This window comes from Phascolarctos cinereus, unplaced genomic scaffold (assembly GCF_003287225.1).
Source record: "Phascolarctos cinereus isolate Bilbo 61053 unplaced genomic scaffold, phaCin_HiC Scaffold_726;HRSCAF=1367, whole genome shotgun sequence".
Lineage (NCBI taxonomy): Eukaryota > Metazoa > Chordata > Mammalia > Diprotodontia > Phascolarctidae > Phascolarctos > Phascolarctos cinereus.
In genome coordinates this window covers 421,920,505-421,933,127 of record NW_027556098.1, presented here as the reverse complement: position 1 = coordinate 421,933,127, position 12,623 = coordinate 421,920,505, and the positions used below count along the sequence as shown (strand labels likewise).

General features: G+C 52.6%; 1 protein-coding gene and 1 long non-coding RNA gene across 5 annotated transcripts; both read left to right on the top strand.

The window, feature by feature from the left end:
- The first annotated feature begins 1,578 nt into the window (after positions 1–1,578).
- LOC144454294 (uncharacterized) lies at positions 1,579–3,191 on the top strand. Its single transcript, XR_013482669.1, has 3 exons — positions 1,579–1,732; positions 2,955–2,998; positions 3,103–3,191. It is a non-coding gene; the product is annotated as an uncharacterized LOC144454294 (long non-coding RNA).
- A 203-nt stretch (positions 3,192–3,394) lies between these two features.
- On the top strand, positions 3,395–12,087 carry TNNT1 (troponin T1, slow skeletal type). Of its 4 annotated transcripts, none has more exons than XM_078146038.1 (11): positions 3,395–3,440; positions 3,787–3,819; positions 4,486–4,507; positions 5,046–5,106; positions 5,473–5,589; positions 6,328–6,405; positions 6,928–7,041; positions 7,130–7,239; positions 8,232–8,322; positions 8,412–8,452; positions 11,863–12,087. In XM_078146038.1, the coding sequence occupies exons 5-11, from the start codon at positions 5,491–5,493 to the stop codon at positions 11,906–11,908; spliced, it is 579 nt and encodes a 192-aa protein (XP_078002164.1). In that variant the 5' UTR covers positions 3,395–3,440; positions 3,787–3,819; positions 4,486–4,507; positions 5,046–5,106; positions 5,473–5,490; the 3' UTR covers positions 11,909–12,087. The 4 variants fall into 4 exon arrangements, with proteins under 4 accessions (XP_078002164.1, XP_020859890.2, XP_020859893.2 ...); XM_021004231.2 differs by having other exon boundaries at positions 3,396–3,440; positions 5,043–5,106; XM_021004234.2 differs by lacking the exon at positions 3,787–3,819 and having other exon boundaries at positions 3,415–3,440.
- Positions 12,088–12,623: the final 536 nt, after the last annotated feature.

Here is a 12,623-nt window from a genome sequence, read left to right as displayed (position 1 = left end):
ACAATAAAAAACCAGATAGGAGGAAAAAGTAAATTCATGATCTATGACAACTAGTTGAAGGAACCGGGAATGTTTGGCATGGAAAGGTTTGTAGCAGAAAGAGCTTTGTTCACCTCTTTGAAGGCTATCTTGGGGAAGAGGAATGGGCAGAACCAGGCATGATGGGTGGACTTGCATTAGGTGTCAGGAAAAAGTCAGTTGCAGTGATCCAAAGTGAAATGGATTTCCTCCTTGGCTTCCAGTAGAGACTGAATGATGAATTGCTGCATTTATGGGAGAAGGTAGTCAGTCGTCAGGTATGAGTTGGATTAGATGGTCGTGGAGGACTCATTCAACTTTTAAAAGTCTATGAGACAAAGCAATTTAGGGACCACAGAAAAGAGAAGGAAATAGACTGAAAGAAAAAAGAGAGACAGAGAGGGAGAAAGAGACACAGAGGCAGAAGGAGACAGGGTGTGAACGACAGAACAGAAACAGGTGGGGGAGAGAGTGCAGAGATGGATGGGTTAGCCAAGAAGCATTTTCAAGCAATTACTTTGTGCCAGACTGGTGCTAATCAATGGGGATAAAATCAAAAGGCAAAACGCAGTGGGTTTCCCCCAGGAGCTTACAGTCTCACAGATGAGACAAGAGGTGCACCACTAGGTATACACAAGTGATAACATCAGTGGAGGGTAAGCTGGGACGGAAGGCACCAGCAGTTGGGGAGGAGACATGAGGGCTTCCTGCACAAGGTGGGATTGGAGTGGATGCTTGAAGGAAGGTGGGGAGACTGGGAACTGGAGCTGAGGAGGGCCAGCATTCCAGGCACGGGGGACACCTAGGGCAATCAAATGTGCTGTCCAAGGAATAGTAAGAAGGTCAGTTTCTTCAGTTCATATCGTATATGGAGGGGAGTAAAATGGAAGAAGATGGAAAGGGATGTGTGTGTGTGGGAGACTAAAGGTGTCAATGAATGGCTTTAAAAGTCAAACAGGATTGTTTTATATTTGATCCTGAAGGTAATAGGGAGCCACTAGAGGGAAAAGGAGACAGAGAGACAGAAACAGGGTGAGACAGAGAAGACACCTGCACTTTAGACAACTGACTTTGTTAGCTGAGTAGAGGATGGATTGGGGTGAGAAATGGGCCTGTGGGGATGTGTGACTGGAGAGAAGGAAACCGAGAGGAGAGAAAAAGAAAGAAAGAAAGAAAAAGAAAGAAAGAAAGAAAGAAAGAAAGAAAGAAAGAAAGAAAGAAAGAAAGAAAGAAAGAAAGAAAGAAAGAAAGAAAAAGGAAGGAGGGAAGAAGGAAGGAAAGGAAGAAAGAAAAGAAGAGTCTGGGTCTATGGGGACACAAAGAGACTGAAAAACCCAAAGAAAGAAATACAAGGGAAAAAAGGAAAGGAGTCTGAAAACAATAGAAGAGGGGTAAACCCTCTCCTCCTCCCCTATCACCCAGGAAGGCTAGAAAAACAAGCAACAGAAAGACAGACAGAAAGGATCCAGGGACACAACAGACAGGAGGGGAGACAGAGAGAAAAGGAGTCAGAAATGGAGGGTGATGCCAAAGTTGAAGGGAGGAGGAGGAGGAGGAGGAGCCCATAACTAGCTCTGCCTCAGAGACCCCGGGATATCTTTGGAGGCTTCTCCCCTCCCCCAGGCTGTGGCTATAAAGCTTCTCTGTCCCTGACTCACAGCAACTGTTCCAGCCTCAATCAAACCCTCGTGCTTTACCGAAGCCTCAGCCCCAGGTAATGAAGCCTTCCCACCCCCCATGCCATCATTGCTGACCCCCTCACCCAAGCCAGCCACTATGCTGGGAGATCTATGCAAATAGAGAGAAAGAAGGGGAGGCTGAGACCCAGGGAGGGAGATGTACAAAGAAAGGGAAAGAAGGAGACGTTGCATCAGGGCAGATTTCTGCTCAATAAAAGCTGTCTCCGAGAGTGGGAAGGACTGGGGGGGGGAGGGGGAGGAGCGAGTTCCCTATGCTGGATGAGCTTCAGGCTGAATGATCCATTGCTTGAGATATCCCAGATGCTATTTGTTATTCTTGTTCAGGTATAGGTTGGAATAATTGGCCTCTGAGGTCCCTTCCAGCTCTGAGATTCTGTGGGTGGGAGACAGAGGAGAGAAAGGGAGAGAGATGGGGAGAGAGTGAGTAAGAGAGACAGGCACAGAGACAGACAGAGGCAGAGACAGAGACAGAGACAGGCAAACAGTGAGAGACGGAGCTAGACAGTCCTAGACAGATGCAGTCATAAACGGTGAGAGACAGGGAATCAGATGAAACAATTTACAGTAAGGGTTGGGGTTTGTGTATGTGTTGAGAGGAAACCTGCGGATCTGCCCATTCCAAGAGGAATGGGTGAGGGTGAAGGGGTGGGGTGGGCAGGAGGAAGACTGGTTGCCAGGAACCTTCTTTTTTAGTACTATTGACTTGACTATGACCTTGAAAAATTCCATTCCCTCTCTAGGACTCAGTTTCTCTATCTATCCCCTACTGGAGTAGGGGAAGCCAGAATTCATTCAACTCCTAAGAATATGAGACTGGGGTGGGTTGGTGGTTGGTCTGAAAGAATAGTCTTAAGGTCAGGGGTTTGTTGAAGGGAGACAAGGGCAGTTCTGAGTCAGGGCCTGCGGGCAACTCGATCCTTATTCGGACATATCCCTAGCCTTGGCCCTGGCCCGAGACCCCCAGAAATAGCTTCTGACAGGCTAGGAGAGGGAACTGGGGGTGGCTATTGTCTGTCCCAAGAATGCCTAGAGATAATCTCCCCGATCAGGTTCCTTCCCATCCCCCAGTGCCCCGAGACCAAAGGACAGGTGGTGGAGATGGTGGGGGAGGGGCCTCTAACGCTGCCACCCCCACCCCACTCCATCACTTTAGTGGCCCCAGAGATCCCCAGCTCCCATCCTTCAGGGACACAAACGTTCTGGTCCTTCTCACATCTCTTCTCACTCTCTCTCTAGGTTACTCCAACAATGTCAGACACAGAGGAGCAGGATTATGAGGAGTAAGTTTGGGGAGGGGGCAGCTGGCAGAGAGTAAGGGGATGGGGAAAGGGTCCATCTTGGTGTCTGGATCTAACTTCTTCCTCTCTCCTGTCCCAATCTGCAGGGAACAGCAGGAAGGTGAGTCGAGGTACTCGGGGTCCAGAGGGAACAGAAGATTCGGACCGCTGAGTCCTGAGGGTGTGACCAATGGGGCTTGGACACCTGGGTCCTGTACTCTGCGATTTCCCTGAACTCACGAATGGCACTGAAGGCTCCCAAGGCGCCCATAGGGCTTAAGGCCAGGGGAGAGGGTCTTGAGAGCCGAGAGAAGGAAACACTGTTAACTCTTTCAGTACCACGATGCTGTCCACCTCCCCCTCTCAAAGACAATCCTTTTCCTTTTTCTCTACCCGGTCTGCCCCCCTCCCTCAGAAGAGGAGGCCGCCGAGGAGGAGGAGGAGGGTGAGCTCAACGGGACTGGGGAAGAGGGATGCTTGGGTCTCTGAATTAGGGGTGGTGACCGGAACCCAGGTTTTTGTTGCTGCGTGAAGCCCGAAGGCCGAAAGGTGCTTAGAGATCCTTGAGTCCAAGGATACCTAGTTTACATTTGGGGGCTGGGTGGTGGCAGCGAGGATTCCGCAGCCCAGAGAGGCAAAAGGGCCTCCAAGGTCACACAGGGGTGGGACTTCTCCCCTGGGCACCGGATTCTCCCCTTTAACAGCCTCTCCTCTCTCTCCCTCCCCCTGCACCGCTGGCGGGGCCGTTCCCCCTCCCCCAATTCCTCGCTTCTCCCTCTCCCCTACCCCAGCCCCCGAGGAGTCGGAGCCGGTCGCAGAGCGAGGTATGGTGGTCGCTTAGCTTCCGTCTCCGGGAACCGGGGTGGGGGGGAAATCCCATCCAGGCCGCGGCCCCTTTAAGCGCCCCTTAGGCGCCCTCTAAGCAATAACCATGCCCCCCTTAAAGGGGCCGCACCCACTCCTCCCTTTCCCACACCTGTCCTCTTCTTTCCTCGATATACATTCAAAGGTTTGGGGTCGGGTGACAGGTGGGAGGGGACTTGGGTCCCTAAGAAAGCTGAAGGCTGGGAGACCCTAGATGCCTGAAGTGCTGGGGGTGAGTGGAGACTGGGAGATATCTGAATTCCTAATGGGGCACCTGGGTCCCTGAGGGCATGGGGGCCAGGACTAATGGGTCCTTGAGGAATGGGTTTTGGAGGGGATATCTGGGTCCCTGAGCAGGAAGGACCTGGGAGACAGGAAACATGGTTTCCTGGAGGGGTGGGGAACCCCTCCCCCCAACAAGTTGTGAATGTATATGATCGCTGTGTGATCCCAGCTCTGCTCCCCTACCCCTTTTACCTTCCTCCCTGAGGGCAAGAGGACTCGGTACCCAGAAACCTGGACCCTTCCCAAACCTCCTGGGGCCTAGGATCAAGGGAGGCATTAGTCTCCCAACCCAATTTCTCCTCTCTAATTATCTTTTTCTGTTTTCAACTCCCTCCTTACAGAAGAGGAGCGACCCAAACCCAGGTGAGCATCTGTCCTAAGTGTGAATGGCAGAATGCTTGGGCACCCAGAAAGACTCCCCAAACCGTGAAGAATACCAACGATGGAAAGACATTGAAGGGTCTTTGTGACTAATTCTCTCCCATTTCACAGATGGGAGAGGTGGGGCTCAGAAAGAGAGGTCACGCAGAGGACCTTGACCCAGTGAATACAGGAAGGGTGCTTAAGAAATTTCTGGTTAATTATTGCATTGTAGATAGAGGGAAAACGAGGCCCAGGAAAGAATATGGGACTTGGCCAAGTTAATATAGTGAACCTTCCTCTGAAACCCCCGCTATAGTCCTTCCCCAAGTCTCAAGGAAGGTTCCAAATGGCACTCAGGGGCTCACTCTCCTAATGACACCAAGGGTGGGCAGATTCTTGGAGCCTTGTGAAAGATACAGCTCTGTCTCTTATCTGCTCAAGGTTTGGTGGAAGAGTGGAGAAGGGAGCAAGGGGATCCTAGCACTAATTTTGAGGCATCCTCCAACCCCACCTGTATTTCTCTCCCCTGTCCCAGCAGGCCTGTGGTGCCTCCACTGATCCCTCCAAAGATCCCCGAGGGAGAGAGAGTTGATTTCGATGTGAGTGAAGGGAGGGGACCCATGGCTCTAGGGGCTTCCAGTGTGCCTGGCTTTAAGTTTGCACCTCCAGTCTAAGTCTGAGCTTCTTGTCTACTCTGCTGGGGGGAGGGATCTCAAGCAGGTGCTGGTTAGCACCAGCCCTTTCACCCCGGAGGCCTGCCCCTTGAAGCCCTAAGCCTCAAAGTGGGAAATCCAGGCACTGAGCCTGGTCTCCCAGAGGCCACCGGAAGACTGCACATTCAAAACTTGTAAGTGGCTGCTGGGTTGGAATGGTGGAAGCCTGGGAGGCAGTGCTAAAAGACCCGACATAATGACCTCAGAAACAAGGCCCCCTCCAAGCTCCTTGGCCCCAAATGTCACCCCTAGGACATCCACCGAAAACGCATGGAGAAGGACCTGCTGGAGCTGCAGACACTCATCGACGTGCACTTTGAGCAGAGGAAGAAGGAGGAGGAGGAGCTCGTGGGGCTGAAGGATCGGATAGTGAGTGTTGGGTGCCCCCCCATGGGGACAGTCACCGGCCTCATGGATAGGGAAGGGGACCTGCCCAAGCTCCTACCAGGCCCCGAGGACCTCCGAGGAGGTTGGCCCAGGCCCAGGTCTGCGATTCCACCTCCAGCCCTGTGACTGGAGAGATCACAGGTTCATAGACATAGAGCTTGTAGCTCCTGGGACCTGAGATCATGAGCTCCACCAAGGCCCAGGGAGGTCCAGTGACTTTGTGCAGAAGTCCAGGTCACTCTGTAAGCTGGGACTTCTAGAGAGCATGGAATGCCTTCCTTATTTAGAAGCACCTAGGAGGCTTAGACACTTACTGGCTCTGTAATGTTAGGTAAGTCACCCCACCTCTCTCTGCCTCAGTTTTCTCGTCTGTAAAATGGGGATAATAATAGCACCTCCCTCCAGGGATTGTTTTATCAGGATCCAATGAGATAATAATTGTAAAGTGCTTTGCCAACCTTAACGTACTATAGAAATATTGTTCTAATATTCTTATTATTAGGAGGGGGAAATTGAGACCCCAAGAGATAGAGGAAGGGATGTCCCTAAAATCATATGAATCTGGGTCAGAGCTAGAAATCAGAGCTTCTGATGTCCTCTCCGTCCTCTCAATCTTGCTTCCTGACTCTCCTAGGAGTTATGCGGTGCCATGGGGAAGTGGGGGTGCTGGGGAGGACCACTGGGGGGCTATCCTCTCATCTCACTCCCCCTTCCCTCCAGGAACGCCGAAGAGCAGAGAGAGCAGAGCAACAGCGGTTCCGGACTGAGAAGGAGAGAGAGCGCCAAGCCAAGCTGGCGGTGGGGCTCCCCTCCCCCTCCCCAGCCCCTCTTCTTGGGGCCCCTTGTTTTCTGCTTTGTGTGCCCTCTGGCCCTGACCCTTCCTGAGCCCAGCTTCCCTCATCTTTCTCTAAGGGTCCTTCCTGTTATTTCATTCCTTGAGCTCTGACTTTGCCCAGAGGTCATTTATTTACAAAGTCTGCTACCCAGGCAAAGCTTACAGGTTCAGGCCTGGGGTGAGCCTATCTGGGCCTCAGTTTCTTCATGAATGAATGAGCCAGAAGGTGCTCACTTTGTACCAAGCCCCGGGCCAAACCCTGAGGACACGAATACAGTCTCACCAGTGCCTGCCCCCAGGAGTTTACATTCTGATAGGGCAAGCTGCAAAGCCCCAGCTGGGACCCCAGACCCAGAGTGGCCTCGAAGAGTCTGTGAAAAATCTCAGGAATATGAAAAACAGGTTCCCCCCTCCCCACCCCAATATGTCCCCTGGAATTGGTGCAATCTCTTTCTGCAACCTCTCCCATCCCGCCCCCCCCCCAGGAGGAGAAGATGAGGAAGGAGGAGGAAGAGGCCAAGAAGCGGGCTGAAGACGATGCCAAAAAAAAGAAGGTCCTGTCCAATATGGGGGCCCACTTTGGGGGCTACCTGGTCAAGGTGAGGCTGGCTGGGCCTCTAAGGAGGTGGGGGTTCAGGGCTGAGGATCCAGGAGTGGGGTTCCTCAGTTATCCTCTCTCCCCAACAGGCTGAGCAGAAGCGTGGGAAACGCCAGACAGGGCGGGAGATGAAACAGAGGATTCTGTCTGAGCGGAAGAAACCCCTGAATATCGACCACATGGGGGAGGAACAGCTCAGGTGGGGGTAGAAATGGAGGGGAGGGAGAGAGGGAGGGAGGGAGACAGGAGAGAGACAGAGACAGACAGATAAACACACACACACACACACACACACACAAACACAGAAGTTCTGAGACAGAGGCAGGGATGAGGAGGCACAGAGAGAGATAAAAGAAAGGGATATAGAAACATGGAGAAAATTATAATAGAAGATGAGTCAGATTTAGAGACAGAAAAGCAGATCGAGGGGCTTGGGGGGACTGAGGTCAGTCAGTCGACAAGCATATGCTCTGTGCCAGGCACTGTGGAGAAAATGAATACAAAGAACGAAACACCCCTCTTCAAAATGGGCTGATGCTGTAACAAGACCAGACGTGGTTTTCTGGGCACGTAATGAACAAATGCAGAGGAATGACGCCGCGGTGCCACCAGGGGGCGCCCGAGGCTCGCCAGTTACGCTAACGCTCCGCGGGGTACATTGCCCAACCTTTCCCAGCCTAGTGCCTTCAGCTGTCAAATGGAGACCCTGGGAGCGCTGAGCTCCCAGGTCGGTCTGCAGCTCGGGGCGGTGCCGGGTGGAGGAGGCCTGGGAAGGCCAAGCAGAACCTCTGTTTCGTCCTGGAGGCAATAGGGGGCCTCTGAGTAGGGGTCGACGAGGGCCCATCTCCACTTTAAGAGAATCACTATGCCAAGAGAGGCAGAAACACAGGGAGGTGGAGCCAGAGAGATGAGCAGATATGAAGAGCTAGCTAGAGCGGCTCTGTGCAGAAACGGGCCGAGACAGAAAAGGAGAGACCCCGAAAGACAGATAGGACAGAGGGGAGGGAGGGGAGGTCAGCGGTCGTGACAGATCCCGGACAGAAGTTACGGAGATCGCGCCAGGACTTAGGGGTGCACTGCGCCTGGGGCTCGGGAGTTGGGAGGGGGGAACCTGTGGGGTTGGATTGGGAGGGGTGTTTGCGAGTGGGTAGGGGTCCGTGGGACCCATGGTCCTCGGCCCCCCTCGCGCAGGGAGAAGGCCCGTGAGCTGTCCGACTGGATTCACCAGCTGGAGTCGGAGAAGTTTGACCTCACAGAGAAACTTAGGCAGCAGAAGTATGAGGTGAGGGCAGGGGGAGCCTGAGGGAGGTGGGTTGGGGTGGTCATCCTTTATTCCTCTGAAATGACCTCTCTGTCCTTCTCTATCCGCAGATCAATGTTCTCTACAACCGAATCAGCCACGCCCAGAAGTTGTAAGTCGGCCTCAGCCCCTCCCTCTCCCCTGTTTGTCCACAGCAATCACCTCCTTCTTCCAATACCTGAGCTACCCCCCACATCCTATTGTTTCTCTCTCCATATCTCTGCCTGCCTCCCTCCCTCCTCTCTCTCTCTCTCTCTCTCTCTCTCTTCAGTAGAGTCTGTAGCCTTTTTCTCTCTCTGTACTTGTGTTTCCTTCTCTCTTCCTCAACCAGTGAGCTTCATTTCAACTTTGATCAGGATCCTAGAACTTACTATTAAAGGGATAGTGAGTGGACATCTAGAAAAGGAGGCTGTGATATCAGAGAATCCAGCAAGGCTGGTCATGCCAGACTAACCTCATTCCCTTTTTTGACAGGACTACAAGCCTGGCAGATCAGGGAAATGCTGTAGTGAGCTCTTCCAGTGGAAGAGATGGGGAGATGGAGGCTAGAAAGTAGAGACATCAGAACTGGTTGAGGGGCCAGATCAAAGAACAGTCAGTAACGTCTCTGCGTCATCTTTGAAAGAAGTCTCCAGTGGGGCGCCCCAGGGATCTATGCTTACTTTGCCTCGTGCACATAACCTCCCCCATGCTCACTGGGATAAAGGCCTAGATTGCATCCTTCTCAAAGGCTGGCAAGTATAGCTGCCATATCAGATGGCAGAATCCAGAAGATCTCAAAATCATGGGAAGAAATATCTTACACTTTGATCCATGATGGTGGGGTCATGGGCTCATAGACGCCAAGTTGGAAGGTGCCTCAGAGGCCACTGAGTTCAAGGTCATTGTTTTACACATGAGAAACAGCTCTCCAAGGAGGGAAGTCACACAGATAGCCCTCACGGGGGTTAGCTGAGGGCATGAAGAGTGTGCATTGTACACAGTGACAAGCCACTGGATGGCCAGCCCAGAGGGCTGATCTTCCAGTGCATCCATAGTGGGTTAACTGCTGGGCTGCCTCCAGGGGTCCTGATCGACATCTGGCCACTGGCCCCAGATGGCTCTGGAGGAGAAGGTGAGGCTGGTGACCTTGCACAGCCCTGCCTTACCATAATCCGATTCACTCTCAAGTCAGGGTATTACCTTCCTGACATCATGGTCCTCTTCGAGAGCCAAGGATAAACCACCGACACCGCACACACAGAGTGGATCAACCACGGCCTGACTGGAGTATGGGGCCCAGGCTACACAGCCTTTGGGACCTTGGGCAGGGCTGCTCTCTGAAATCAAGGAAGGGACAGCGAGGTGGCGCAGTACATACACTCACTAGCCGTGTCACTTAACCCCAAATGCCTCACCAAAAAGCAAAACACGAAAAACCAGAAATCAAGGCCCACCTCTTCAGGCAGGGTATTCTTTTGGGCATGCAGAAGTAGTGATGTAGTAGGTCAAGAAGAAAATATGGCTTCAAAGGTGACCTCATATACTTACTAGCTGGGTGACCTTGGCAGTTCAACTCTGGGTCCCAGCTTATTCAGTTAGTAAGATGAGGAGGTTGGGTGGACTTTGTGACCCGCTCCAAAGCTCTTGGGCTTTCTGGCTGAGAGCCATGGAATCGTCCAATGTCCAGTGAGCTGGAGGTGACAGATCCCCAAAGGGCAATAGAGGAGGGTACAGTTGGCTGCAGTGGGTCCCAGCACAATATTGAGGAAGGCTTGAACATCACGGTTGGGCCGAAGGATGACACCATACAGACCTAACTCTGGGAGAAGGAAGTGGTCTGGTCGTGAGGAGGAGCAAGGGCTGGTCACGTGCCCTGCTGGGACCCAAAGGTCCCCGGGAGGATGGCATAGAGTCTAGATGAGTCACACAAGATGAGAAGGTGTGGGAGGCCAGTGTACCGTTGAAAGCCTGTGAGCTCACTCATTCGCTGCAGAATCCGAGTCAGTATTTTGTGCTTAGGGTGAACAAAATCAAAACCCTTGACAAATACATGTTAGGGGAGACATGGATAGATAGTCATTGATCTGAGAAAGATTTGGGGGTGTTAACGGACCTCAAGCTTAGTATGAGGCAACAATGTAGCGTAGAGGCCAAAAAAAGGAAATTCAGTTGAAATGCATTAAGAGACATGTGTGCCCAGAACCAAGGAATGACCTAGAACCATAGCTCCCAGAGAAGAGAGTGGCCTGGCCACAGAGAGGGTAAAAGGGTGCCAGGGTCAGGCCACTGTGGGATGGGCCTGGTAAATTCTGGGCACTGCAGGCTAGCATGGACGCGGGTTGGGGGGAAGCCAGGCTGGGAAAGGCAACCAAGATGCCTCCTGTCTTCTGCCCAGGACAGCTGGAGGAATCGGGGACATTTAGGGTAGAAAAGAGAAGACTGGGGGTGGGGCTAGGATATGGTGGCTGGCTTCTCCTGTCTGAAGGACTACCAATAGGAGAGGGAGTGACCTTGTGCCTTCTGGGCCCATGGAGCAGAACCACGACCTGGGAGAGGGGGAGGGGAGGTTCCACTTCGTTTGGAGGTTGGGAAGAGCTTTTTAATGATGGAAGCAGTCCCAGTGTGGAACGCGCTGTTTACTCTGAGAAGTAGTGGGCTTCCCCTCCTTGGAGTCTTCAAGTGGAGGCGAGACGGCTGCTTGTCAAATGTGTTGGGGGGAGGGTGGCTCCTTGCTCAGGCACGGATGAACCCGCTGACTCTGAGGTCCCTGCCAGCTCTGAGAGGCTGTAGACATGTGTGATTTTGGCAACTCAACCTTCTCATTTGGGGTTTTTTTCCAGCTCTCTCTGTCTCTCTCTCTTCCCCTCTTCTTCCCTCTCTTCCCGCGTCTTTCTCACTCCCTCTCTCCTGCTGCCTCTCTCTCCCACCTTTCTCTCTGTCCATCTGTCTCTCTCTCCCTGTCTCTCTCTCTTCCCCTCTTCTTCCCTCTCTCCCCGCCTCTTTCTCACTCCCTCTCTCCTGCTGCCTCTCTCTCCCCCACCTTTCACTCTCTGTCTCTGTCTCTGTCTCAGGCCAAGTCTATCAGCCCCCCTCATTATCTGTCTTCCTTGGTATGTCTGCCTCACACTCAGTCTCCCCATCTATTTCTCCTTGAGTCTCTCTCTCTCTCTCTCTCTGGCTCTATGTCACTCCCCACTTCAATTTTCCCTTTCCCCTCCTTCCTTTTCTTCCTCCCCACCCCATCCTATATGCCAGTCTAGATCCTTGCCTTCTCTTGCTCACAAATAGGACTCAAGCCCCACCAAATGCATTGACCATGATATGATAATTAAGCAAGAAATAGGCCTCAAAGGACTGTACCACCCTACACATAGTGACGGCTCATGTTGATTCAATTAACCCCAAAAATATCAGCTGTCCTGGAGCACCCATGAACCACTGCTCTGGGGGTTGTGAGGCTGGACTTGCAGACCTTGGGAGGTGGGCTTCCTGGGACCTCGTCCATCCATGGGTCTAACTCCCATCCATCTCCCTGCGCAGCCGGAAGGGGGCCGGCAAAGGCCGGGTTGGTGGCCGCTGGAAGTGAGCCTTCCGTCTGACGACAAGGGACCTGAAGAGAGGATCACGGCGGCCCCTCCCATCTTGCCCAGTTGGTCATGGCCCCTGAGATACCCCCAGTTCTGTGACCCTGCAAACACGCCCTGCCCTCACCCATACCTCCAGCTTCTTGCCTGAAATTCTGGAATAAATAGTCCTGGGCAGTCAGCCGAGGCCCAGTCTGTGGTTCTTTGGGGAGGAAGGAATATCTAACATTGCTGCTGAGGCTCAGGGACAGGGCGCTCCTGGTTGATTGGCCTTGTCTGGTCCTGTCCTCCAGACTGCGAGGCGGGTGACTTAGAGCATTTCCCATCATAGAATGAACGGTGGTTTGGGAGTTGGAAAGCCTGAGTTACTGCCTTCAGAGAGCATCCATTCAAATGGGAGCGACAATATGTATATAGAGAAGAATATAAACATAATTGCAGACTGATGCTGGCCCGGGGGTCCAACCTGGGGCTCATGCAGTCACTGGGCTTAGCAGGTTGGCCTCCAAAGAGGCTGCGTTGCCTGTCTTTCCCATTATCTCAGCCAACAGGCATTTAATAAGCCAGTTATTAAGCACCTACTATGTGCAGGTACTGTGCTAAGCGCTGGCTTATTTCTAGCTCTATATGCCCCTAACCCAGACCCCCAGAGAAAACCACTTCTAGCTTAGTTCTAACACATCCAGAAAAGGAGTAGACAAGTATGCAATGTACAAT

Excerpts from the sequence above, each read along its gene's own strand:
- TNNT1 (XM_078146038.1), top strand. The coding sequence starts at position 5,491 with ATGGAGAAGGACCTGCTGGAGCTGCAGACACTCATCGACGTGCACTTT. Across the intron at positions 7,240-8,231 it reads ATGGGGGAGGAACAGCTCAG|GGAGAAGGCCCGTGAGCTGT; the intron begins GTGGGGGTAGAA and ends CCCCTCGCGCAG. Across the intron at positions 8,453-11,862 it reads ATCAGCCACGCCCAGAAGTT|CCGGAAGGGGGCCGGCAAAG; the intron begins GTAAGTCGGCCT and ends CTCCCTGCGCAG.